Below are 27,139 nucleotides of genomic sequence, written 5' to 3'. Positions count from 1 at the left end.
CATACTGTTCCTCTACCTCCTCTGGGGAGAACTTTTGTAGCACCAAAATTTTGCAGGAAATTGCTTACTTGGGCTCATTCTTTATCTTTCATGGGTCATACCAGTGGTCTTAAGACTCTTGTCAGGAATCGACTCACCATGGTCACATCTGTCCGCCGGTGCGGACTCCGTCCAGGGTCCCTGCGTTCCACTGTCATCCGCACCTCTGCCATCAGACGTCATCCTGGGCCTGGGAGCGCTCCTGTGACAGCGGGCGTGTAACACGCCGCGTTCCCGTTAGGCCGCGGCATGGGCGCCGCCATGACTGTCTCCATCTGTCAGAGCACGGCGGCCAGTCCGGTGCTTGGCCGCACCTACTTTCCTCACTCCCACCAATGACTGCACATCAGGGGGTATATCAGGAGCTGCAGGATCAGTCTGCAGGCATCCTGAACTTTGTGTCACTCCTGCGACCCATGTGTCTGGATCTGGTTCCTGTTCCTCCGTGTTCCTGGATACCTACCTGTTCCTTCGTGTTCCTGGTCATCTTCCTGAGACTCTGTGCTCCTGGTTACCTTTCACAGCTCAGTGGAACTACAAGCCTCAGCAACACCTGCTTCTGTTTACAGGCTTCACACTAAACATCAACTCAGTGTGCTTTAGCCTAAGCAGTAGAGACTGACTCCAGGTGTGTTCCATCTCCCCACCTGTGATGCAGCTTGCTTGCTGCTAGTGCTTCATCACCTGCACTGTGGACATTGTCAGTCTCCTGCCTCTGCTACCAGGTTTGCCATTCATTACCATCTCTGCTGGCTCCACGTTTTAAACTGCTCTGGTTCCCATACCAGATTATCTCCTGTCAAGTTATTATTCATCAGTGTACATTCATCAGTTATTATCATTTACCAGTTATCATTCATCAGTTACCATTCATCCATTTGCCATATTTCCGTTGCCATAGACTTTCAGCTTCCACGCTGCACTATTGACATTTGCATTTCTTATTGTTTATTTTCTGCTGCCGTTGTGAACTTTCTGTATAATAAATATCATTGCGCCCATGCGCAGAAACAATCCAGCCTCCTTGCTTTCTCCCTTCTACCTCCACTGACCCACTAGCGCCCCCTCCGGGGACACAGACAAAACCAAGTCTGACAGTAAGTTCAGGATCGATGGACTCGGACGGTGGTCCGAGTGTGGGGTCAGAGGCCTTACAAAATCTGGTCTCCCGTTTGGATGGTCAAGAGGCTGTGCAGCAGCAGATGTTTCAGTTCCTGCAAGGGATGTCCTCCCGGATTGATACATTACATTACATTAGTGTACTTACTTCTACAGTTCCTGTTACTCCAGCACCTGCAAGTACTGTGAGTTCTTCTATGCCGGCTGCATCAGCTCCAGTGTCACGCTTGCACCTGCCCGTGCCTAGCAAGTATGATGGCAGCCCAAAGTTATGTCGCGGGTTTCTTAACCAATGTGAAATCCAGTTCGAGTTATTGTCACACAATTTCCCCACGCCAAGATCCAAGGTTGCTTACATTATCTCACTACTCTCTGGTTCTGCCTTGAGTTGGGTGTCTCCTCTGTGGGAACGTGCTGACCCTCTGATGAACAACTACGCAGAATTCGTGTCAACCTTCAGACGGATCTTTGACGAGCCGGGTCGTGCAACGTCAGCTTCTGCAGACCTTATCCAACTTCGTCAAGGTACCCGTAGTATGGGGCAATATGTCATCCAGTTCCAGACGTTAGCCGCAGAGATTCAGTGGAACAATCAAGCCCTGGTAGCAGCTTTCTGGCATGGACTTTCTGATCGGATCAAGGATGAACTGGCAACCCGCGATCTTCCTGAGCAATTGTCTGATTTAATTTCCCTGTGCATCAAGTTGGACTCTCGCATCCACGAACGCAACAGTGAACGTGCTCGTAGTGAGCCACGCAGGTCAAGGATGGTACCTTCCGTACAGTTTCAGTCTCCACCTTCTGATGAGCCTATGCAAATAAATAGGTCCCGGCTTACTCCTGAGGAGCGGTCAAGAAGACTTCGTGAGAGACTGTGTCTTTATTGTGCGGCTGCGGGTCACCAGATTAATTCCTGTACAGTGCGTTCGGGAAACGCCAGATCCTGACTTGTAAAGGAGGAGTCAAGTTGGGATCTTCTAGACAAGCTCCTTCAAATCAAGACCTTATCCTTCCCGTGACTTTAGAGACTTCAGTTGGGCTTCAATCTGCATCTGCGTTAGTGGACTGTGGAGCCGCAGGAAACTTCATCACTCAAGCTGCGGTAGATAAGTTTTGTTTGCCTGTATGTGAACTTTCATACCCAGTCTACATTACCGCCGTGGACGGTAGCCGAATCTCCAAGGGGAATATCTCTCACCAAACCGCACCAGTGATTTTGGGAGTTGGGTTCCTGCACTCAGAATTAATAAAGTTCTTAGTCATTCCTCAGGCCACCCAGGAGATCGTTTTGGGTATGCCCTGGCTCCAGCTACATAATCCACAGTTTGATTGGTCAACGTTACAACTTACTTCTTGGGGTTTACATTGCCACCAGTCCTGTTTAGCCCAAGTTTGTCCTATCAAGTCTACTGAAGTCAAAACCCAGTCAAGTCTTCCTGCGGCGTACCAAGATTTCTCTGACGTCTTCAGTGAGAAAGCCGCTGATGTCCTGCCGCCCCATAGAGAGTGGGATTGCCCCATCGATCTCCTTCCCGGCAAGAAACCACCTAGGGGGCGTACCTATCCGTTTTCCGTTCCTGAAACTGAAGCGATGAGCGACTACATCAGGGAGAACTTACAGAAAGGATTCATCCGTCCCTCGTCTTCACCCACTGGTGCAGGCTTCTTCTTTGTTAAGAAAAAGGATGGAGGATTGCGTCCATGCATTGACTACCGGGGTCTCAATGACATTACCATCAAAAATAGCTATCCATTACCACTCATCACTGAATTATTTGACAGAGTTAAGGGAGCCCGCATCTTCACCAAGTTAGATCTCCGCGGTGCTTACAACCTCATTAGAATCCGAAGTGGTGATGAATGGAAGACAGCTTTTAATACTTGAGATGGTCATTACGAGTACCTGGTAATGCCATTCGGGTTGAGTAATACCCCAGCAGTGTTCCAGCACTTTGTGAACGAAATCTTCCGGGACGTTCTGTACAAATACCTTGTAGTTTATCTGGATGATATCCTTATCTTCTCCCAAGATCTTCCCTCTCATCGTCTACAAGTCCGTGAAGTCCTCCGACGTCTTCGTGAGAACCGGCTCTACGGAAAACTATCCAAGTGTACCTTTGAAGTTTCCTCTATACCCTTCCTGGGGTATATAATTTCCGGATCGGATCTCCAGATGGACCCGACAAAGTTGTAAGCCATTGCCAATTGGTCCATTCCAAATTCTCTAAAGTCTGTTCAGCAATTCCTGGGATTCGCCAATTACTATAGGAAATTTATTCGAGGATTCTCCACTCTCATCGCTCCTATTACCAACTTAACTCGGAAAGGGGCAGATCATTCCAACTGGTCAGAAGAGGCTTTAGCGGCTTTCCAGAAGATCAAGCTGGCCTTTATGTCTGCTCCAGTTCTGTCTCAACCAGATGTAAACAAGCCGTTCGAGTTGGAGGTGGATGCCTCTACAGTAGGAGTTGGAGCTGTTCTCTCCCAGAAGGGAACTGATGGGAAGATCCACCCCTGTGGATTTTATTCTCGTAAATTCCTCCCTGCAGAAGCTAACTATTCCGTTGGAGATCAAGAACTACTGGCGATTAAGCTGGCCCTCGAGGAATGGAGGTATCTCCTGGAAGGGGCCAAATATCCGTTCAACATCTATACGGATCATAAAAATCTGCTATATTTAAAGGCAGCCCAGTGCCTTAATCCTCGCAAGTCCCGGTGGGCTATGTTTTTCTCCCGTTTTAACTTTAAGCTTCATTTCCGCCCAGGTTCTCAGAATGTTAAAGCTGACGCCTTATCCCGATCTATGGAGTCCGAAGAGGAAACGTCTAACTCAGTTCCGCATCCTATCCTGAGTCCAGTGGTATTTGCTGCATCTCAAGTTTCCCCAGATCCTCCTCCTGGTAAGACTTTTGTTTCCCCAGAACTCCGTCCCAAGTTGTTGTCTTGGGCCCATCAATCCAAGTTCACTGGACATCCCGGTGTCCTGAAAACTTTCAAGTTCCTCTCTGAGACATACTGGTGGCCAAAGATGAAAGCTTACATCAAGGATTTCGTGGCATCCTGTCCTAAGTGTGCGCAGCATAAGATTCCTCGTCAGTCTCCAGCAGGTCAGTTACAACCATTGTCTGTTCCCAGCCGTCCCTGGTCACACCTGTCCATGGACTTTATCTCCGACCTTCCTCCTTCTCAAGGATACAATACCATCTGGGTTGTGGTGGACAGATTTACCAAAATGGCCCATTTTGTTCCTCTCCAGGGTGTCCCTTCTGCCCAAAACTTGCCCAAATCTTCCTACGGGAGATTTTCCGTCTACATGGTCTACCCTCAGAAATAATATCCGACAGAGGTGTTCAGATTGTAGCGAGGTTTTGGAGGGCTCTCTGTTCTGCCATGCAAGTAAAATTGAAGTTCTCGTCATCTTACCACCCTCAGATGAATGGGCAGACAGAGAGGGTGAATCAGGAATTGGAGACATTTTTAAGACTTTATGTTTCATCTTCTCAGGATGACTGGTTGGATCTGCTCCCGTGGGCCGAATTTGCCCACAATTTCCGTTATCACACTGCTACTGAGACAACCCCATTCTTTGCTGTATATGGGCAACATCCTCGTGTTCCAGATTTCCAAGAACTCCCTCACATGGATGTTCCTGCTGCCACTACTGCCCTGAGTCAGTTCTCTTCAACCTGGAGGAAGATTCATGCTTCTCTCAAGAAGGCCTCCAGCCGGTATAAATACTTTGCTGACCGCAAAAGACGTGCAGTTCCTAGCCTGAAACCTGGGGACAAGGTTTGGCTTTCTACCCGGAACCTTAGTCTTAGGGTCCCGACGATTAAATTTGCACCACGTTTCATCGGTCCCTTTCCTGTTGAAAGAGTCATCAGCCCTGTGGCCTACAAGCTTAAGTTACCACCTTCTCTGCGAATACCTAATGCCTTTCATATTTCTCTCCTCAGACCATTAGTCCTGAATCGCTTCCAAAGAGCTCTTCCAGTCGGCCCCAAAGTTCGAACTCAGCGGGGCGTGGAGTTCGAAATAGAGAAGATTCTGGATTCCCGTTGCCGGTATGGTCGTCTTCAATATCTTATCGATTGGTCCGGTTATGGTCCGGAGGAGAGAAGTTGGGTGAATTCGTCAGATATCCATGCTCCAAGGTTGGTCCGTGTCTTCCATAACACTCATCCTTACAAGCCTCGTGGGTGTTCAGTGCCCACCCTTAAAGGGGGGGGGTACTGTCAGGAATCGACTCACCATGGTCACATCTGTCCGCCGGTGCGGACTCCGTCCAGGGTCCCTGCGTTCCACTGTCATCCGCACCTCTGCCATCAGACGTCATCCTGGGACTGGGAGCGCTCCTGTGACAGCGGGCGTGTAACACGCCGCGTTCCCGTTAGGCCGCGGCATGGGCGCCGCCATGACAGTCTCCATCGGTCAGAGCACGGCGGCCAATCCGGTGCTTGGCCGCACCTACTTTCCTCACTCCCACCAATGACTGCACATCAGGGGGTATATCAGGAGCTGCAGGATCAGTCTGCAGGCATCCTGAACTTTGTGTCACTCCTGCGACCCATGTGTCTGGATCTGGTTCCTGTTCCTCCGTGTTCCTGGATACCTACCTGTTCCTTCGTGTTCCTGGTCATCTTCCTGAGACTCTGTGCTCCTGGTTACCTTTCACAGCTCCGTGGAACTACAAGCCTCAGCAACACCTGCTTCTGTTTACAGGCTTCACACTAAACATCAACTCAGTGTGCTTCAGCCTAAGCAGTAGAGACTGACTCCAGGTGTGTTCCATCTCCCCACCTGTGATGCAGCTTGCTTGCTGCTAGTGCTTCATCACCTGCACTGTGGACATTGTCAGTCTCCTGCCTCTGCTACCAGGTTTGCCATTCATTACCATCTCTGCTGGCTCCACGTTTTAAACTGCTCTGGTTCCCATACCAGATTATCTCCAGTGTACATTCATCAGTTATTATCATTTACCAGTTATCATTCATCAGTTACCATTCATCCATTTGCCATATTTCCGTTGCCATAGACTTTCAGCTTCCACGCTGCACTATTGACATTTGCATTTCTTATTGTTTATTTTCTGCTGCCGTTGTGAACTTTCTGTATAATAAATATCATTGCGCCCATGCGCAGAAACTTAATCCAGCCTCCTCGCTTTCTCCCTTCTACCTCCACTGACCCACTAGCGCCCCCTCCGGGGACACAGACAAAACCAAGTCTGACAACTCTCAAGTTCATTCAGCGATTCTACTGGTAGCCTCATCTTAAAACAGATGTCTTTGAATTTGAAGCAGTCTGTTCCAAGTGTGTTCAACAAAGGTCCACGAACATCTCCCTTGGGTCTTCTTCATCCACTTTCAACACCTCAAAAGCTTTGGACTCGCATCTTTATGGATTCCATAACCGATTTGACAGTCTCCAGGAGGCACAACACCATTTGTGTCATTGTGGAATGATTTTCAAAGATGGCTCACTTCATACCCCTCACCGGTCTTCCCTCTGCTCCTCAGCTATCCAAATTGTTTTTCTCATAGATTTTTCATTTGCATGGCCTTCCACAGGAAATAGTTTCTGATTGGGGGTCCTCAATTCCTCGCCAAATTCTGGAAAGCTCTCTGCTCTGTCCTAGGAATCAAGTTGAACTTCTCTTCAGCCCACCATCCCCAGACTGACGGACAGACTGAAAGAGTCAACCAATATCTGGAAACTTTCTTACGGATGTTCATGTCCCCTGCTCAGTAAGACTGGATGGATTACCTCCCATTTGCTGAGTTTGCATACAATAACCTATATCATTCTTCTACCAATTCCACTCCTTTCTTCATTAACTATAGTTTTCATCCACGAGTTCCTTCCTTCTAATCTCTCCCACCTCTTGAGGTTCCTGCTGCTGAATCCGCTCTTCGTCAGTTCACTAAGATTTGGAGTCAAATTCATAAGGCGCTACTTGAGACTTACCAGAAATAAAAGACCTATGTTGATCGGAAACATAGGGCTGTTCCTAGTCTCAAAGTGGGAGATCGTGTTTGGATATCCACCAGAGACCTCAGACTCAAAGTTCCTACCAAAAAGTTTGCTCCAAGATTCATCGGTCCGTATCCTATTACGAGTGTTCAATCCTGTTTCTTACAAGGTGAAACTGCCTCCCTATTTGAAAATTCCCAATGCCTTCCACATTTCTCTGCTAAAGCCTCTTGTACTAAATCATTTTCGGGCATCTTTCCCTTAACCTCCCAAGGTTCAAGCTGCTCAAAATGAGGAATTTGAGGTTCATAAGTTTCTTGACATCCGCAAGAGGTATGGTCGTCTGCAGTATCTCATAGATTGGAGAGGATATGGTCCGGAGGAAAGATCTTGGGTGGCTGCAGAGGATGTTCATGCTCCAAGACTGAGTTGTGCCTTTCATGCCAAGAATCCCACTAAGCAGCGTGGGTGTTCGGAGACCACCCTAAAAAGGGGGGTACTGTCAGCATCCGGAGTCTTACCACCGGTTCTGGTCCCTGCGGCCTTCCTCTTAGCTGGCTGGTGTCGCTGCGATGGATAGGAGCTACAGCAGCAAGGTCTTCCGGTGCGGCTGCTGGGTGTCTGGAGGCCGGGGTCCGGGTCCTGGGGAGCGGAGCATGGCAGCCGGAGGTGTCTGTTTCCAAGTGTCCTGTTACTGGAGTGCGGCATCTGGGAGGCTGAGGCCAGAGGTAGTGACTGTGTGCTGGTTCCACATGTGTCCTCTGTGCAGGGAGCCACCATGTTGGAGATCAATCCAAGACGATAGGTATCCCAGTTCGCGTCCAGCCAATCAGGTACAGGCTTCCCTTATAAAAAGGGGTTGATGCTTAGCTATGTTGCCAGTACTTCAAGTTACTTGCTGCTGTAAGGTGCTCTGCGCTCCCAGGTTAACCCCTGGTATCCTGGTTCTGTTGTGTCCGCCTGGTGGTCAGTTCTGTTATTGCAGTCCTTTGCTCCCAGTCCACCTGCTCTTATGGTTTAACCCCTGGTATCCTGATATCTGGCAGAGGGTCTCCGTTTGCGGATGGTGCTCACAGCGATCCTCTCTTCAGCATCGTTTACAAATCACAAGTCACTTCTTCATTCAGTATTCTTCAGCATCGTTTACAAGTCATGTACCTTTTGTCTTTCAGAATTCACTCGGACGTCTCTCCTAGTCGTAGTGTATGATTTGCGGTCTCATTAAAACTGAATTCCTCTTTCTTCAGTGTATCATTCTCGGTCATTGTCCTCATTGCCTACCCCTCTACATCTTCAGGCCTAAGTCTTCAATCCATGAGTAAGAACTACATTCAGCCACCTCATTTCCTTCCTTTGCCGATAGCTGCACCCTCAGTCAATTATCAGTCGTCAGATCCCCAACTCAAGCCAAGCGTGACATGGAAGAAGGGGAATTCCTGGTTTTCTCTGGCTATTAAGGATGCATATCTTCACATCCCAATATGGTCGCCTCTTTAGACTTACCTCAGGTTTGCACTGCAGGACAGTCACTAACAGGTCCATGCCTTGCCTTTCGGCTTATCAACGGCACTGAGGGTGTTATCAGGGGTGATGGCAGAGATGTTGCTACAACTCCGCAAGCAGGAAGTGAAAATCATTCTATACTTGGACGATCTCCTCATAATGGCTATATTCAGAGCACTTGATGGAAAAGATCAGCCTTCAAACACGACTACTCACGGATCATGGGTGGATTCTCAATCTGCAGAAATCCCACCTAGGACCTACGCAGAGGCTTCAGTTCCTGGTAATGATATTGGACACGGTGTCTCAGAAGGTGTTCCTTCCTATGGACGAGGCAAAGATAATTCAGACAATGGTATGTTCCATTTTGAAGCTCAACAAAATCTCGGTACATCTTTGCATAAGCTTACTGGGAAAGATAATGGCCGCCTACGACGCATTTCGGTAAGGAAGATTCCATGCATGACCATTCCAGCTGGATCTGCTGGACAAATGGTCTGGGTCACCTCTGCACATGCGCCAGATGATATGCCTTTCAACAAACGCCAGGATTTCCCTCTTATGGTGGTTGCTGATCTCCCTCCTGGAGGGTCGACACTTCAGAATTCAGGATTGGATTCTGTTGACAACGGATGCAAGCCTCCATGGTTGGGCTGCAGTGACCCTAGGGGCTCGGTTCCAATGAAGGTGGTCTGACCAAGAGGCTTCCCTTCCGATAAAAGTTTTGGAACTCAGGGCGATTTACAATGCCCTTTTGCTGACCTCTTTTATATCCTTCAGTATCAGGCCATACAGGTATGGTTGGAAAATGCACCAACTGTGGCATACATAAACCAACAAGGAGGTCCAAACAGCAGAACTGCAATGAGGGAGGTGTCACAGATACTCCTCTGGATGGAGTGGAATTCCAAGGCCATTTCCACCATATTAATTCTGGGAGTAGACAATTGGGGAGCACACTTCCTCAGTAGACATGATCTGCACCTGGGGGAATGGGGCCTCTACCTGCAAGTGTTTCATATTTCATCGGTGTGTCTACCCGCAAATCCACTTGTTGATTTCTCAGCTTACCAAGAAGCTTCTGCGTTACTGATCTGGGACGAGGGATACACAGGCCGCAGCAGTGGACGCTCTGGCGACACCGTGGATTTACCGGTTGGTGTACTTGTTACCTCCAGTTCCTCTAATTCCAAGAGTTCTCAAAGGACTTAAGGGGACAGGGTTCAGGCAATTCTGATTGCCCCAGACTGGCCCCGCAGGGCCTGGTATGTAGACATTCTAGCCTTATTACTCGAGGGCCCCTGGCCTCTGCCAATTCAGGATGATCGTCTTACACAAGGGCCATTCATCTATCCAGACTTACCACGGCTACGTTTGATGCATTGGAAGTATATTGGGAGGATTTTTGCCAGGAAAGATTCCGGGCAAGGTTATCTCGACTATGCTCCAAGCCGGCCAGATGGTCACATCGAAACATTACCATCGCATATGGAAGAAATGTGTCTCTTGGTGTGAGGGTCAACAGTATTCTGCTGTGGATTTTCATCTGGGACATTTCTTGCACTTCCTGCAGGCTGTTGTGGATGTGGGCCTACGTTTAGGCTCCATAAAAGTTTAAATCTCAGCCTTGTCTTTTTTTCTTCCAGGGAAGTAGATTATAGTGGTACAATATAAATAGAAGGTAGTTTCAACTCCAGGCAAATGCTTCAATTTAGTGTAGTGACCCCGGTCCAGCCGTCAGGACACTTAGTTATATTAAACCTTATTGAAGGCTGAAGGCAAAGCATGCGATGGCCACGCACCAGGATCCAAAATGGCAGTCATCTCCCTCCCCAATATCACCGCTGGGCTCCGGTGACTGTGGGCAGCCCGTTCTGTCCCCAGCAATAGCGGGAGCTACGCACCTGTGTTACCTGGAGAGCAAGTACTCCCGTCTGAGCCAAAAGCACCTTCAAGTCAGGTATCCGGAGCATGCAGGAGAGTCTGGGCGCACATAGCCCCATAATACAGCCCATGGCTTCATAGGCATCACTAGGCTGCGGCAGTGAACGGTGCCCGGAGTGAGCGGAGCGAGCGGCTTTAGGGCAGTAGGAGTGGGGGACTTAATAGATTGGGGAATAAGGAAAAAAATACCCAGGGGAATTCGGGCGCTATGAGGCGAGGTGCTTGGCTAAGCAGCAGCCAGTATTTAGGGGAGTCACTCCCTATATGGTAACAATAGAAAAGAAAAGGAGGCTGCGCTATGAGAGGAAAGAACAGTACCATTCACTAAGTGTGTACATTGTAAAACAATTTATTAAAAAACAGTAACTCTTTAAAAAGCAGTATTTTGTGCAAAATAAGCCAATTGTAAGCAAGGAATGATTTAGCCAATGATATAAGATGGATGAAGTTTACCCCAGGAAATTATTCGGGACTGATGTTTTGGATTCTCTAGGATCCGTTCCACATTTTGCCCATAGATGAGATGTCCAGTTAAATACCACTATAAAGAGTCCCTTTTAGATGGTATTGAGTCCAAATAAAAGTTCCATATGCCGCTAGAGGGTTATTGCAATATCCCATGTATGGTGGGTACCTCATGCGATGCGGAGATAGGATGGTGCCTCTCTAGGACTCCACTGGATAGCTGGTAGGTGATATGGGCTGGTTCGGGTCCAATTCCGGGTTGTCATGTTCAAAAGGGTAAATTTCTGACGCGTTTCGCTGCATAAACCTTTGAAAAAGCTGCAAGGTTTATGCAGCGAACGGATCCTAGAGAATACAAAGTATGGCGGCAGCAGTATAGATTCTGATATGTTATTCTCTGTATCATACTTACCGTACACACATCATCCTTATTACTATTGAGAGAATAGAGGTAAGACACTGATGATGGGGATGTCCTTTTCTCGTAGTCTGTTGGGGATGCTGGGGTCCATTTAGTACCAGGGGGGCTAGACAAGTCCTTTGGGACCCACTGGCACTTTGAGAGTTTAATAGTGTAGGCTGGCCCCTCCCTCTATGCTCCTCCTACTAGACTTAGTCTAGAAACTGTGCCCGAGGAGACGGACATACTTCGAGAGAAGGAATTACACAGATAGTGGTGAGATTCACACCAGCTCACACATAACATAAGGCCAAACTAACCAACTTGGAACAATTCAGCAACAGCTGAACCAACAATACTGAACCAATTAACAATGCAGTAATACGAAGCACAGGGCGGGCACCCAGCATCCTCTATGGACTACGAGAAAAGGATTTATCGGTAGGTAATTAAAATCCTATTTTCTCTTACGTCCTAGAGGATTCTGGGATCCATTTAGTACCATGGACTCCCAGTACAGGAGTGAGAGTACTGAGGTTCCTGCAGAACTGATTGGCCTCTGAGGACCTCAAGTTTGGTCAAAGTATAGAACTTGTAAAACCTAGCAAACGTGTTCGACCCTGACCATGTAGCTGCTCGGCAAAGCTGAATAGCCGAGACACCCTGGGCAGCTGCCCAGGAAGAACCCACTTTACGGGTAGAGTGGACCTGAACAGATTTTGGAATTGTCAATCCTGACGTGGAATAAGCATGCTGGATAGTAAGCCTGATCCAGCGTGAAATTGTCTGCTTAGAAGCAGGACACCCAATATTGTTGGGTTCATAAAGTACAAATAGTGCGTCTGACTTCCTGTGATGAGTAGTTCTCTTCACATAGATTTTCAAAGCCCGCACGACATCCACGGACTTTGAGGTAATTGAGGTGTCAGTAGCCACTGGCACCACAATAGGTTGGTTTATATGAAAAGCCGACACAACCTTAGGGAGAAATTGTTGACGCGTTCTGAGCTCCGCTCTATCCTCATGGAAAATCAAGTAGGGGCTCTTGTGCGAAAATGCACCCAATTCTGACAGACGTCTGGCAGAAGCCAAGGCCAACAACGTGACTGCATTCCAAATAAGAAACTTTACGTCCACCTCCTGTAAAGGTTCGAACCAATCCGATTGCAGGAACTGCAGCACCACATTAAGATCCCAAGGTGACATAAGAGGCACAAAGGGTGGTTGGATGTGCAGAATTCCTCTCAAGAAAGTCTGAACCTCAGGGATAGCAGCCAATTGTTTCTGGAAGAAAATAGACAAGGCCAAAATCTGGAACTTGATGGAGCCCAGGCATAGGCCAACATCCACACCCGCTTGCAGAAAGAGAAAATGTCCCAGTTGAAACTCCACCGTAGGAAACTTCTTGGATTCATACCAAAACACATACTTTTTCCAAATCCGATGGTAATGCTTAGACGTTACCCCCTTCCTAACTTGGATCAGAGTAGGAAAAACTTTATTCGGAATGCCCTTCCAAGCTAAGATCTTGCATTCAACTTCCATGCCGTCAAACGTAGCTGCGGTAAGTCGTGATAGGCGAACGGCCCCTGCAGTAGATGGTCCTCACGAAGAGGAAGAGGCCTCGGAAGATCCGCGTGCCAAGCCTGCATTGGCCAGTCAAGAGCAATGAGGATCGCTGGAACTGGTTATCTTTTTATTAGTTTTAGAATCCTTGGGATGAGTGGAAGTGGAGGGAACACATATACTGACTGGAACACCCACGGAGTCACCAGGGCGTCCACCGCCACTACCTGTGGGTCTCGTGACCTGGAACAGTACCTCCGAAGCATCTTGTTGAGGCGAGAGGCCATCATGTCTATCTGAGGTACACCCCATCGGCGTGTTACCTCTGTGAATACCTCTGGGTGGAGGCCCCTTTCTCCTGGAAGGAGATTGTGTCTGCTGAGGAATGAACGCCTACAGCGCCAGCGCATGTCGTTCTGCCCAGAGGAGGATTCTTGTTACCTCTGACATTGCAGCCCTGCTCTTCGTTCCACCCTGCCTGTTTATGTAGGACACCGCTGTGATGTTGTCCGACTGAACCTGCATGACTCGATATTGCAGAAGATGAGCCACTTTTAGAAGGCCATTGTATATGGCTCTTAGTTCCAGAATGTTTATTGGAAGGACCGGTTCCTGGCTTGACCACTTTCCTTGGAAGTTTTCCTCCTGGGTGAGGCTTGCATCCGTGGTTAGAAGAATCCAATTCTGAATCCTGAACCTGCGGCCCTCGAGCAGGTGAGAAGTTTGCAGCCACCAGAGTAGTGAAATTCTGACATTCGGCGACAGGCATATCCGTTGGTGCATGTGAAGATGCAATCCCAACCAGTTGTCCAGGAGATCCAGCTGGATGAAGCGTGCATGGAATTTTCCGTATTGTAGAGCCTCGTAGGAGGATACCATCTTCCTCAGAAGACAAATGCACCGATGAACCGATACCCGGGGAGGTTTCACAACATCCCGGACCATTGATTGGATCACCAAAGCTTTCTCCACCGGTAGAAACACCCTCTGCACTTCCGTGTTGAGTGTCATCTCCAGGAAGGGCAGTCTCCTTGTCTGTTCCAAATGTGACTTTGGAAGGTTCAGGATCCACCCATGATCCCAGAGTAGTTGAGTTGAGAGCGCAATACTCTGCAACAGCTTCTCCTTGGAAGATGCCTCTATCAGCAGATCATCCAGATATGGAATTATGTTCACTCCCTGTTTGCGTAGGAGTAGCATCATCTCCGCCATGACCATGGTGAACACCCTCGGTGCTGTGGAGAGGCCAGATGGCAATGTTTGGAATGGATAGTGACAGTCCTGTAGTGCAAACCGTAAATAGGCCTGGTGAGGCGGCCAGATCGGAATGTGAAGGTACGCATCCTTGATATCCAGGGATACTAGGAATTCCCCCTCCTCCAGTCCTGAGAGCACCGCTTTCAGAGACTCCATCTTGAATTGGAAAACCCTCAAGTAGGGTTTCAACACCTTCAGGTTCAATATAGGCCTTACCGAACCATCCGGTTTTGGTACCACAAACAAGTTTGAGTAATAACCCTTGATTTTTGGGTGAGGTGGAACTGGAACAATTAACATTTGTTTGTACCAGTTTCTCTTTCATCCACTAGGGGACACTGGAGTCCTATACAGTAGGGGTGTGAAGCCTTGAACCGGAGGTGTGGCACAATCTTAAATTAACATTGTCTGCACAGCCGGCTCCTCCCCCTTCACATCCCTCCTCCCTCAGTTTGAAGAATTGTGCTGGAGGCACAATACATGGAGCACTTGAGCTCCTGACTGAAAATCTAAAAGGGGCTGCGTAACCCTAATAAAGGGGGGACAAAGCTGCCTAAGATCAGAGAGACAAATATCCCTATTGAAGGGACCTGCATCTCTCCACAGGAGATCCTCACATCAGCTAATAGTGAGTACTGGTACAAGCTTAGCCTAGGGATCCAGTTAGAAAAGATATCATTTTTTTTTTTTTTTTTTCATTTCTTTCCCTCTCTCTCTAAAACCTCTACTGCGAATATTGTTTAAAACTCCCTTTTATACAGCTAATCAGGGAGGAAGGGCATGGCGGCGCGTGGGAGACTTAGTGCGGCGCGGGACTCAGCCTGTCTTCCCTGTAGCAGGGGGGACGGCGGAAGCGGTGTGCTGCACAGCAAGATCAGAGCGGAGAACAGGCGCCGCTACGGGAGACGGACCCGTCGCGCGCGCCAGCCGGCGGCCCTGGGCGATTTGCAAATGGGGTGACTCACGTGCGGAGAGGAGCACGGGCACCGCTGTGGAAGACGGACCCGTCGCGCGCGCCAGCCGGCGAGTCCGGAGCGCGCTGTGTAGCGGCAGAGGGGGAGATCAATGTTAAAAGGCTAAGGATATTAACAGAACCACACCATATGAACTTACATAGTGGGGATCATGTTTGTTCGTTTTGGCGCCAGGATGAGGTGAGGGATGGGTCCTCCCCTTCCCCCTGCTGCACGGCCTGGTTAGTACAGGCATAAGATAATAGAGAGAGTTAGGAAACAGCTCCCTCTGCTGGGGAAATGTGTATATATACAATATGAGGATCTCCTGAAAATTAAACAAACTTTACAAATTATATTTTCAAGGGACGTCTGTTCAAAGATCCCGGAGAAAATGCACAGAAGCAAGCCAACTCTAACATCGTGGCTGATTTACAGTTGGGGTGTGAGGGTTGAGAGTCGGCTGGTGTTTTATTTTTTTATTTTTATTTTTTGACCTGTTCCTTTTATAAAGAAAAGGGGACAGGTAATTCCAGCCGGATCCAATACCTTCGCTTCCGTCATCTCCCAGTCTTTCTCTTCCTAGTTTAAAGGGTGAAAGCGCTGCGTAATACCCTGATGAGGGGGTTTTAAAAAGAAAAACAACATGTCTAAGGCTACCAAGACCTCAAAGACCTGCTATGTTTGTACGAAATGTAACAAGAAGAGCACGCAGGTTGGCAGCTCCGGGGTGTGCGACTCCTGCTTAGACAAGGACGCTCCACCTGGGAGCAGTGCTCTGGCTAAGGCATGGGAAGACAACCTTGCCAATAGAATCTCCAAGGAAATGGCAGAATCCCGCAAGCAGCAATCAGAATGGGCTGCGGGATTCTCAAAGACAATGGAGGAATTTCTCATCAAGTTAACACCGCCCACACACGCTGAGACGAGTGTGCGCAGGGCTGTTAAAAGAACTTTTCCTATTATACCAGAAACTGTGGAGGAAGAGGGTTTTCTTCTGGATACGGAAGAAGGTGAGTTAATTGAACCCATCCTAGACGCCGATTTTCCTGAAGAAGACTCGGCGATCTCTGGTCTGGATTCCTTAATTGACGCGGTTAAGGACATCCTAAGCTTTAAGGAAGAGGAAGTCCGGGAGCCGGAGGATTTCGATTTGTTCGAATCCCAGAAGCCGCGTTCAGCAGCGTTCCCCATTCCTAAATCCCTCCAGTCTCGGAGGAGGCTTGGAAACAACCTGACAAACGTTTTCAATTTCCGAAACGTTTTCAGGTAACTTACCCCCTACCTAAGGGTGTAATGGACAAGTGGGAAAACCCACCGGTAGTGGATGCTTCACTAGGAAGATTGTCAAAGAAGACAATCTTGCCAATTCCTAACGTAACTACGTTAAAGGATGCGTCCGACCGTAAAGTTGACACTGCGTTAAAATCAATGTTTGTAGCAGCAGGTGCAGCGCAGAGACCTGCGATCATCTGTGCTTGGGTCAACAAAGCCATGGGTGCATGGTCTGGCCGGATCATACAAGCTATTGAGGAGGAAAATAGCTTAGAAGAGATTACACATTCGAGAATCTGCTTCATACTTGTGTCAAGCTTCTAAGGATATTAGCAGAATAGCATCGCGCATATCTGCATCGGCCATATCGGCTAGAAGGATTTAATGGCTCGGAGAATGGCAAGGTGACTCTGACACCAAGAAGGCGGTAGAATCCATTCCCTTTGGGGGTGAAATGCTGTTCGGACCAGAGTTGGACAAGTGGATTTCGCAGGCTACAGCGGGGAAGTCCACTTTTCTGCCAACTCCTTATACGAGAACCGCTCCACAAACTAGGAGAGGTTATTCAGGACCATCTTTTACTTAATTTAGGTCACAGTCCTTTCGAGCCCGAGGTAGGGGGTTCGGTGCACAAGCACGCGGGGCAGAGGTAGAGGCTGCTTGCAACCAGAAAGCAGGATAAACCTGCTGACAAGACCGTGGCATGACGGCCTCCCAGCTCACCTGGGGTCCCCCTTGGTGGGCGGCCGACTGGAAGGTTTTCAGGACATCTGGGCCAAAACCTCACCAGAACTTTGGGTGAACAACTTAATCTCTCAGGGATACAAACTGGAATTTCAACAGAGGCCTCACAGTCAGTTTTTTACAACAGGATTGCCTCAGTGCCCTCAAAAAGCAAGGGCACTACGGGCAGCAATTCACAAATTGCTTCAAGCAGAGGTCATTATTCCGGTCCCCGCTTCTCAGAGAGGAACGGGGTTCTATTCCAATCTTTTTGTCGTGCCAAAACCAGACGGGACGGTCAGACCAATACTCAATTTAAAAGTTTTCAACCAGTTTTTAAGAGTCTACAGATTCAAGATAGAATCAATCCAATCAGTCATTGCAGGCTTAGAGCCAAGCGAGTTCATGGTATCCATGGACATAAAGGATGCATATCTGCATATCCCAATCTGGACTCCTCACCAGGCTTACTTACGGTTCGCACTGGTGGCGGAGCACTACCAATTCCGGGCTTTACCGTTCGGTCTAGCGTCAGCCCCAAGAATTTTCACAAAGATCATGGCGATCATGGTGGCAGGACTGAGACTGTTGGGGGGTCACGATTATACCTTATCTGGACAATTTACTGATCAAAGCTCCATCTCAGAATCGACTGCTCAAGGATGTTCAGACATCACATCAATTTCTAATTCAACATGGATGGATTGTCAATTTCCAAAAGTCCAACCTCGTACCGACTCAACGGATTCAATTCCTCGGTCTCATCTTGGACACGGTCCTATTACGTGTGTTCCTACCAGAGAGTAAGGTACAGGACCTACAGAGATTAGTGGCTCAGGTACTGAGGACGCAGACCGTTTCTCTGCACCTCTGTGTGCAACTTCTCGGGAAGATGGTGGCGTCGTTCGAAGCTCTCCAGTATGGCAGACTTCATTCCCGACCATTCCAGATGAATCTCATTGCTCAGGGAGCAGGTTCGCACTGGCTCCTACATCGGAGAATCCGACTTCAACCACAAGTACGGGTCTCCTTGACATGGTGGTCGTTACACAAGAACCTTACAGCCGGCAAGAAATGCGGCATTTGGGATTGGAAGATCCTGACGACGGATGCCAGTCTCAGAGGTTGTGGAGCCGTCCTAGAGGACCATCAGTTTCAGGGACGGTGGACGCTACAATAAAGCAAATTACCCATAAATATACTTGAACTAAGAGCAGTCTACAATGCCCTTCTCTTAGCAGAAGACCTAGTCATGAATCAACACATCAGGATTCAGTCTGACAATGTCACGACGACGGCTTACATAAACCATCAAGGAGGAACAAAGAGCAGGATGGCGTTAAAGGAGGCCACAAAGATCTTGTTGTGGGCAGAAAGAAAAGACATCATTCTCTCCGCAGTGTTCATTCCAGGTGTGGAGAACTGGGAGGCAGATTACCTCAGTCGCCAGGACATGCATCCGGGGGAGTGGTGCCTTCATCCACGGATTTTCAACATGATTGTGATAAGATGGGGTCTGCCTCAGATGGATCTAATGGCGTCTCGACAAAATCATCAGCTGCCCAGTTATGTATCAAGAACTCGAGATCCAGCAGCAGAAGGAGTGGACGCATTAACACTTCCTTGGTGTTACAGGAGGGTTTACATTTTTCCACCTTTCACACTCATACCCAGGGTTCTGAAAAGAATAAAGCGGGAACGAGTGTGGGTCATTCTAATCGCACCAGATTGGCCCCGCAGGAGTTGGTACACCGACCTGCGAGGGTTACTTGCGGAAGATCCTTGGAGGTTACCTCAGAGAGAGGACCTGCTATCTCAGGGACCGTTCCTACACCCCGATCTGAACAGGCTGTGTTTGACGGCGTGGCTATTGAAACCCGTATCTTAAGAAACAGAGGGATCCCACGAACGGCCATTCCTAGAATGATTGCCGCAAGGAAACCGGTCACAGCCAGGCACTACTACAGGATTTGGAGACGGTACATGGCTTGGTGTCAGGAACGGGGATGGAATTCATCTAACTTTATCCTTCCTTCAGGCCGGTCTAGAGGGAGGACTCAGATTGGGCTCCTTGAAGGTTCAGATTTCGGCTCTCTCCATCCTTTTTCAAGAGCGGCTAGCATCCTTACCAGAGATTCAAACCTTTTTACAGGGGGTTCTGAGGATTCAATCCCCTTTTCGTCCTCCCACGGCACCATGGGACTTAGGGTTGGTGTTAGAATATTTGAAGTCACCGACTTTTGAGCCATTGACGAGAACGGACCTGAAATATCTTTCTTGGAAGGTCACGTTATTACTGGCCTTGGCTTCGGCATGGCGGGTTTCTGAGTTGGGAGCTTTATCCTGTAAGAGCCCTTTCTTAGTTTTTCATGAGGATAGGGCGGAACTCCGTGCAAGAGCAGACTTCCTTCCGAAGGTGGTGTCGGGGTTTCATGTAAACCAGCCAATAGTGGTCCCGTCTTTCCAGGGTCTCACAGATGAGGACGTGTCATTGGATGTTGTCCGAGCTTTACGGGTATACGTACAGGTTACGTCGTCCTTCAGAAAGTCGGACCATTTATTTGTTCTTTATGATGGGCCAAAGAAGGTTTGGCCGGCCTCTAAGCAGACCTTGTCCAAATGGATTAGACTTGCCATTCGGCAGGCTTATATTTCCTGTGGCAAACAGGTTCCGGGTCAGACGGGTGCTCATACTACCCGATCAGTGGGTGCCTCGTGGGCGGCTGCCAGAGGTGCTTCCACTACTCAACTTTGCAGAGCGGCGACGTGGTCTTCAGCCCACACGTTCGCAAGATTTTACAAGTTTGATACTTTTGCGTCCGGAGAATCTAAGTTTGGACGTTTAGTTTTGCAGGCCACCGACAGCACTCCCTCCCTGGGGGAAAACTTTGGGACGTCCCCTACTGTATAGGACTCCAGTGTCCCCTAGTGGATGAAAGAGAAAAGAGGATTTTGGTACTTACCGATTAAATCCATTTCTCTGAATCCTCTAGGGGACACTGGACGCCCGCCTCGGTGCTGTCAGCCTGCTGTGTTCCAAGTTCTTGTTTTAATCAGTTCGTACAAACAGCGTTTGTTATTCGGTTAAGAGTTCTTGGCCGCTCTTTGATATGTTGTACGGTTCGGTTCCTCGCCATGGTCTATAGTGTTATGTCCTATTCTCTCAGTCACAATTCTTCAAACTGAGGGAGGAGGGATGTGAAGGGAGAGGAGCCACACCTCCGGTTCAAGGCTTCACACCCCTACTGTATAGGACTCCAGTGTCCCCTAGAGGATTCAGATAAATGGATTTATCGGTAAGTACCAAAATTCTCTTTTTTGAATGGCTTCCTGTAGAATAGCACTTTCTGTCTGCGAACCTGGTAAGCCTGATTTGAAGAATCTGTGAGGTGGGAGTTCCTGAAACTCCAGTCTGTACCCCTGGGTAACAATATCCGTCACCCAGGGGTCTAGGCATGATGACGCCCAGACGTGACTGAAATCTTTTAGTCTCGCTCCCACCTGTCTGATCTCCAGGCTGACAGGTCCACCATCATGCTGAATATTTGGAGGAAGCAGAACCTGGATTCTGTTCCTGGGAACCTGTTGGTGCAGGTTTTTTTGATCTTCCCCGACCACCTCTAAAGAAGACGGGAGGGGGTTTGGATTTTTTAAATTTTGCGGTCCGAACGTCATCATCCCGCTGTCGGATTCTCGAATCATATTCTATATAAGGAGCCGCGCGTTGCCGCCATTTTCACTCGTGCATTGGAGATGATAGGGAGAGGATGTGCAGTATTCTATCAGTTTCTGTATTCAGTGTGCTGCAAATATCTGTGCTCAGTGTGCTGAAAATATCTGTGCTCAGTGTGCTGAAAATATCTGTGCTCAGTGTGCTGAAAATATCTACGTTCTCTGCCTGAAAAACGCTGCATTGTAGTATAGGAGGACAGTGCAGAATTTTGCTGACCAGTGACCACCAGTATTATATAGCAGTACGGTACAGTAGGCCACTGCTCTACCTACCTGTGTGTCGTCAAGTATACTATCCATCCATACCTGTGGTGCATTTTAGTTGTGCGCAGTATTATATAGTAGGAGGACAGTGCAGAATTTTGGTGACCACCAGTATATATATAGCAGTACGGTACAGTAGTCCATTGCTCTACCTCTGTGTTGTAAAGCATACTACAAAAGTTCAGTAAAATGACCCAAAAATCTAAATTAAAAGCATCTGATGAGAAGCGTAAACTTGCCGATATGCCATTTACGACACGGAGTGGCAAGGAACGGCTGAGGCCCTGGCCTATGTTCATGGCTAGTGGTTCAGATTCACATGAGGTGAGGATGGAAGCACTCATCCTCTCGCTAGAAAACTGCAGTGTCACTCCTAGGTGGGCCAGGTGTTTGTGTTGGCCACTTGGGTCGCTTAGCTTAGCCATCCAGCGACCTTGGTGCACCTCTTTTTTTTTTATTTGCATCATGTGCTGTTTGGGGACTATTTTTTAAATCTGCCATCTTGTCTGACACTGCAGTGCCACACCTAGATGGGCCAGGTGTTTGTGTCGGCCACTTGGGTCGCTTAGCTTGGTCATCCAGCAACCTTGGTGCAAATTTTAGGACTAAAAATAATAATATTGTGAGGTGTTCAGAATAGACTGGAAATGAGTGGAAATTATGGTTATTGAGGTTAATAATACTATGGTATCAAAATGACCCCCAAATTCTATGATTTAAGCTGTTTTTGAGGGTTTTTTTGAAAAAAAAAAAATAACAATCCAAAACACACCCGAATCCGACAAAACATTTTTAGGGAGGTTTTGCCAAAATGCGCCTGAATCCAAAACACGCCCGCGGAACCGAAACCAAAACCCGAAAAATTTCCAGTACACATCACTATTCTTCAGGAAGTTGGTTTCTACCCCTGCCTAAAACCCACGAAGCAGGGAGGCTGTTGCCAGCAGCCTTCCTGTAACCTATCTCTAGAAAATAAAAAGCTAAGAAAACTCCTAGGAGCTCCCCTAGCTGTGACCGGCTCCTCCGGGCACATTTTCTAAACGGAGTCTGGTAGGAGGGGCATAGAGGGAGGGGCCAGCCCACACTATTAAACTTTTAAAGTGCCAGTGGCTCCCAAAGGACCCATCTATACCCCATGGTACTAAATGGACTCAAGTGTCCTCTAGTACATAAGAGAAAGTAGAGTATAACCTAGCAGATGATGATGATTACAGGGTATTATATGGTATATTGCATGTAAAGTACCTTGTTCCACACCTACTCTGCTGTAGCAATATACGTTATATAAGGGTGAGTAACACATGTACAGGCTTACCAGCGTATGAGCACACACATAAAGGAATGCTACCTTACCAATGCTTCCAGGAGTAACGTTAGGAGACATTTCTCTGATCCATCAGCTCATATGACTGATATTATTGTTCATCTAGAATCTCCAAATCATACGATATGTTCCCCCATCCATTGTTTTACATTGGTGCTGACATAGGACTTGGTGAGTGACTACATCTCCATTTATACTTCATGGTTAGTTACCAGTACAAGAGAGAGATATCTAAGTCTTATTATAATATTACATATGTTATTGTGAGTGTTCTCAGGAGGGTGGACACAATGATAGTCTGACACAATATTATAAAGCCTTCATTAAAAGTTTTATTATACACACACATTTACAATTAAGTGTCCCAGAGAGTCGTCTTCTCCTATTTACAGGATTAATATTGTTACAGAAAATGTCACATTTCCGTAATGTATTTTATTTCCAGCAGATGGACACACAAGCAGGAATATCTCAGAAGGACATCTAATGTTATCCCCGGATTGTGACATAAAAGATAATGACAGTAGACAGGATTCTCCAGGAGCTAATCCCATTACCCCAATTATACATCCAGCTCTATCAGCTGATCCCCCTGATCCTGGGAGATGTTCTCCTGGTCACTCTGATATTGGTGCATCTGTTACAGCTCTGAGAGTAGATACAGTGTTTCCATGCTCTATAGATGCCAAATGTTTTACAAAGAACACACAGCCTATTAACCTACACACAGGTAAGGCAGGTGGAAGGCCACTGATATGTTCAGAGTGTGGGAAATGTTTTACAAAGAAATCACATCTTGTTATACATCAGAGATGTCACACAGGTGAGAAGCCATTTCCATGTTCTGAGTGTGGGAAATGTTTTGCACTTAAATCATATCTTGTTATACATCACAGAAGTCACACAGGTGAGAAGCCATTTCCATGTTCTGAGTGTGGGAAATGTTTTGCACTTAAATCACATCTTGTTAGACATCAGAATAGTCACACAGGTGAGAAGCCATTTCCATGTTCTGAGTGTGTGAAATGTTTTACAGAGAAATCAGCTCTTGTTCTACATCAGAGATGTCACACAGGTGAGAAGCCATTTCCATGTTCTGAGTGTGGGAAATGTTTTGCACTTAAATCATATCTTGTTATACATCACAGAAGTCACACAGGTGAGAAGCCATTTCCATGTTCTGAGTGTGGGAAATGTTTTGTACTTAAATCGCATCTTGTTAGACATCAGAGAAAGCACACAGGTGAGAGGCCATTTTCTTGCTCTGAGTGCGGGATAAGTTTTACCTGGAAATCCAATCTTGTTAGACATCAGAGAGAGCACACAGGTGAGAAGCCATTTCCATGTTCTGAGTGTGGGAAATGTTTTGCATGTAAATCAGAACGTGTTATACATCACAGAAGTCACACAGGTGAGAGGCCATTTCCATGTTCTGAGTGTGGGAAATGTTTTGCATGTAAATCAGATCTTGTTATACATCACAGAAGTCACACAGGTGAGAAGCCATTTTCTTGCTCTGAGTGTGGGAAATGTTTTGCATGTAAATCAGATCTTGTTCTACATCACAGAAGTCACACAGGTGAGAAGCCATTTTCTTGCTCTGAGTGCGGGAAATGTTTTACACACAAATCACGACTTGTTACCCATCAGCAAAGTCACACAGGTGAGAAGGCATTTCCATGTTCTGAGTGTGGGAAAGGTTTTGCACACAAATCACATCTTGTTATACATCAGAGAACTCACACAGGTGAGAAGCCATTTTCTTGCTCTGAGTGCGGGAAATGTTTTACACAGAAATCAGTTCTTGTTATACATCACAGACGTCACACAGGTGAGAAGGCATTTCCATGTTCTGAGTGTGGGAAATGTTTTGCATGTAAATCAGATCTTGTTGCACATCAGCGAACTCACACAGGTGAGAAGCCATTTCCATGTTCTGAGTGTGGGAAATGTTTTGCACACAAATCAGCTCTTGTTAGACATAACAGAAATCACACAGGTGAGAAGCCTTTTTTCTTGCTCTGAGTGTGGGAAATGTTTTGTACGTAAATCACATCTTGTTATACATTACAGAAGTCACACAGGTGAGAAGTGATTTCTATACTCTGAGAAATAAATCATCTCTTGTTGCACACAATAGACATCACTCAGGTGAGGAACCATTTTAATCTTCTGGAGTATACTTATCATTGCCATGCATTGTTCTTCAAGGTTCTTATCCTATCTCCTATGCTTTTTGCAATATACATGTTACCACCGGGTGAAATAATCAGATGTCATGCCCTCATCTACCACTGCTATACAGATGACCTGTCTTTGCTCTAGGTACTGAGAACCCAGTACCAATCCTAAAGGGTTGTCTAGCTGAGCTCCAGGTGTGGGTGATGCCAGTTGGCTGTGATTCAGTCCTGGTGAAGCAGGTCTTTAAGCTCACCACCAAAGGGCAGGGCTACAGTTCAGCTTTGCAAACCAACCAGACTTACGCTTGGGGGTTCAGAGTTACAAAATGCTGATCATGTGTGGAATCTTGGTGTCCTGGATAGTGGAGTGACACTTAGACATCAGTATCTGCCACAATCAGATCCTCATCTGAGGAACATAGCCAGACTCCAACACTTATTTCCCTCATAAGATCTACCTACAGTCATACATGTACTTGTATCATCACGCATAGACTACTGCAATTTCTTCTACCTGGGTCTCCTAGCAAAAGAATTGCACCGCTTGTAGCTTGTACAGAATGCAGCAGCCAGGCTTTTACCTAACCAGCCCGTTCCTGCCACATAACACCCATTCTCTGCTCCCTTCACCGGCTGCCTGTAAGATGGTGACTCTTACATAATGGGCTATCCCAACCCTACATGACCAGGGTCCATGGTACCAGAAGCAGCTTCTGCCTCGTTACTGCCCTGCTTGCTGCCATCTGCAGATGAAGAACTGTTACCAGCAGTACCAAGAATCCCCAAGAAGTTCTTAGATGTCAGAGGTGGAGACAGGGTGGTGGCACTAGTGCTGTAGCGGGGGCTGCCGGAGGCACTGTCTGTGGGTAATATTGTCCTCAAGCAGCACTAAGGTGTCAGAGGGGAGACAGGGCAGTGGCAGTAGTGAGGGGAGATGGGGCGGTGACAGTAGTGGGGGGATACAGGGCGGGTGGCAGTAGTGGGGGGAGATTGGGCAGGTGGCAGTAGTGGGGGGATATGGGGTGGTGGCAGTAGTGGGAGGAGACGGGTGGGTGGCAGTTGTGGGGGGAGATGGGGCGGTGACAGTAGTGGGGGGAGATGTGGCAGTAGTGGGGGAGACAGGGTGGTGGCAGTAGTGGGGGGAGACAGGGTGGTGGCAGTAGTGGGGTGGGTGGCTGTAGTGGGAGGGAGACAGGGCGGATGGCCGCAGTGCAGTACCTGGGGCTGCTGGTGGCAGTAAAGAGGTGTATGGATCCCACAGAGAACCAGTTGATAATTAGGCTTAATGATGATTATGCTTCCTTATTTCTAATTAATCCCTTGTATGTGTTACTGTTATTTGCTGTGTCAGCCTTTATGTGTGTTCTGTGTAATAATCCTGAAAGTAGTGCTGCTACCGATCTCATATCATTTGTAGTAGCTTGGAAAAGATGAGATATGAGGTGCACTCTGGAAGCTTGTAGGGGGTTAATCAGAGATGATCGCAGATGTGACATCGCGCAGCCCCCCGGAAAATGGTCCCGGCCCACCCGCGTTCACCCCTCAGGGATGCGACCGCAATGTGTGTGTCTGCGTGGCCGCTGCGCATGTGCATTTTGCCACCACCAGCAAACTGTGCTGCGGGCCGCTATTGCAGTTGGGTCTGAATGACCCCCATAGGGTTTTGGCTCTCCTGATATGTATCTGTTTTACTTACCTGCAATACTATAATGTAACTTGAATTGTTTCTGTGATTTAAACGATATTTTATCCATGTTGTGCAGAGTAAAGTATTTTTTAAGTTTAAAATATAGAGAAAAATCTGTGTATTAAAGATATGAAATAAAGTTGTTTAAAAACAAAAGATTTCCGTTGAGTCTTTTTATGTGTCTGTGTATTATCTTATTTCCAGATAATTGTCGCTATGGTGACAGAAACAATTTCCTGTTAATGTGTCACTTGTATTGTTACTTTTGTGTCTAGCGGGTGGGCTCGGAAATGTTATCCTTTTCCTCGCAGCCCCAGTTGCTGGAGAAAATGAAGGAGGAGCTGTTGACGGTTCACGTTCCGCTTGAGTTGACAATTTTCTCACCAGCAGGTCTTTCCACCTCTGCAGACTTGTGTCCGAAAAGAGAAATACAACGTAGGCTTTAAACCTAGGATCGAGCACAGTGGCCAAAATGTAGTGCTCTGATTTCAACAGATTGACCACCCTTGAATCCTGGCAAAGCGAATGAATGGCTCCATCCACAAGTATTTCCAGGGAAGACGTTAAGTCTGAGGGACTATGCACAGGCCCAAATGATAATTGTTTTATGATCCTTCAATGTATGAACCAACCGATAGAGGGAATAATCCGAAAGTGTTAATACCAAAGATTAGCTAATCTGGTTGGAGGTGCACCATTAAGCAAATTGCAATGACTGGTTAGGTGGTCTAGAAA

At 47.5% G+C, this 27,139-nt stretch overlaps 1 protein-coding gene across 1 annotated transcript in view; it reads left to right on the top strand.

Moving 5' to 3' along the window:
• Positions 1–25,665, top strand: part of LOC134984595 (gastrula zinc finger protein XlCGF26.1-like) — a 77,479-nt gene extending 51,814 nt beyond the window's left edge. The window contains exon 6 of the mRNA XM_063950144.1: positions 22,983–25,665. Within this exon, the coding sequence (XP_063806214.1) occupies positions 22,983–24,562 (1,580 nt within the window). The 3' untranslated portion in view covers positions 24,563–25,665. The remainder of the gene's footprint in view (positions 1–22,982) is intronic.
• The last annotated feature ends 1,474 nt before the right edge of the window (positions 25,666–27,139 follow it).

The sequence above is a fragment of the Pseudophryne corroboree genome (genome assembly GCF_028390025.1).
Source record: "Pseudophryne corroboree isolate aPseCor3 chromosome 3 unlocalized genomic scaffold, aPseCor3.hap2 SUPER_3_unloc_69, whole genome shotgun sequence".
NCBI lineage: Eukaryota > Metazoa > Chordata > Amphibia > Anura > Myobatrachidae > Pseudophryne > Pseudophryne corroboree.
Note: the sequence above shows the minus strand (reverse complement) of the source record. Positions and strands in the feature narration are given on the sequence as shown.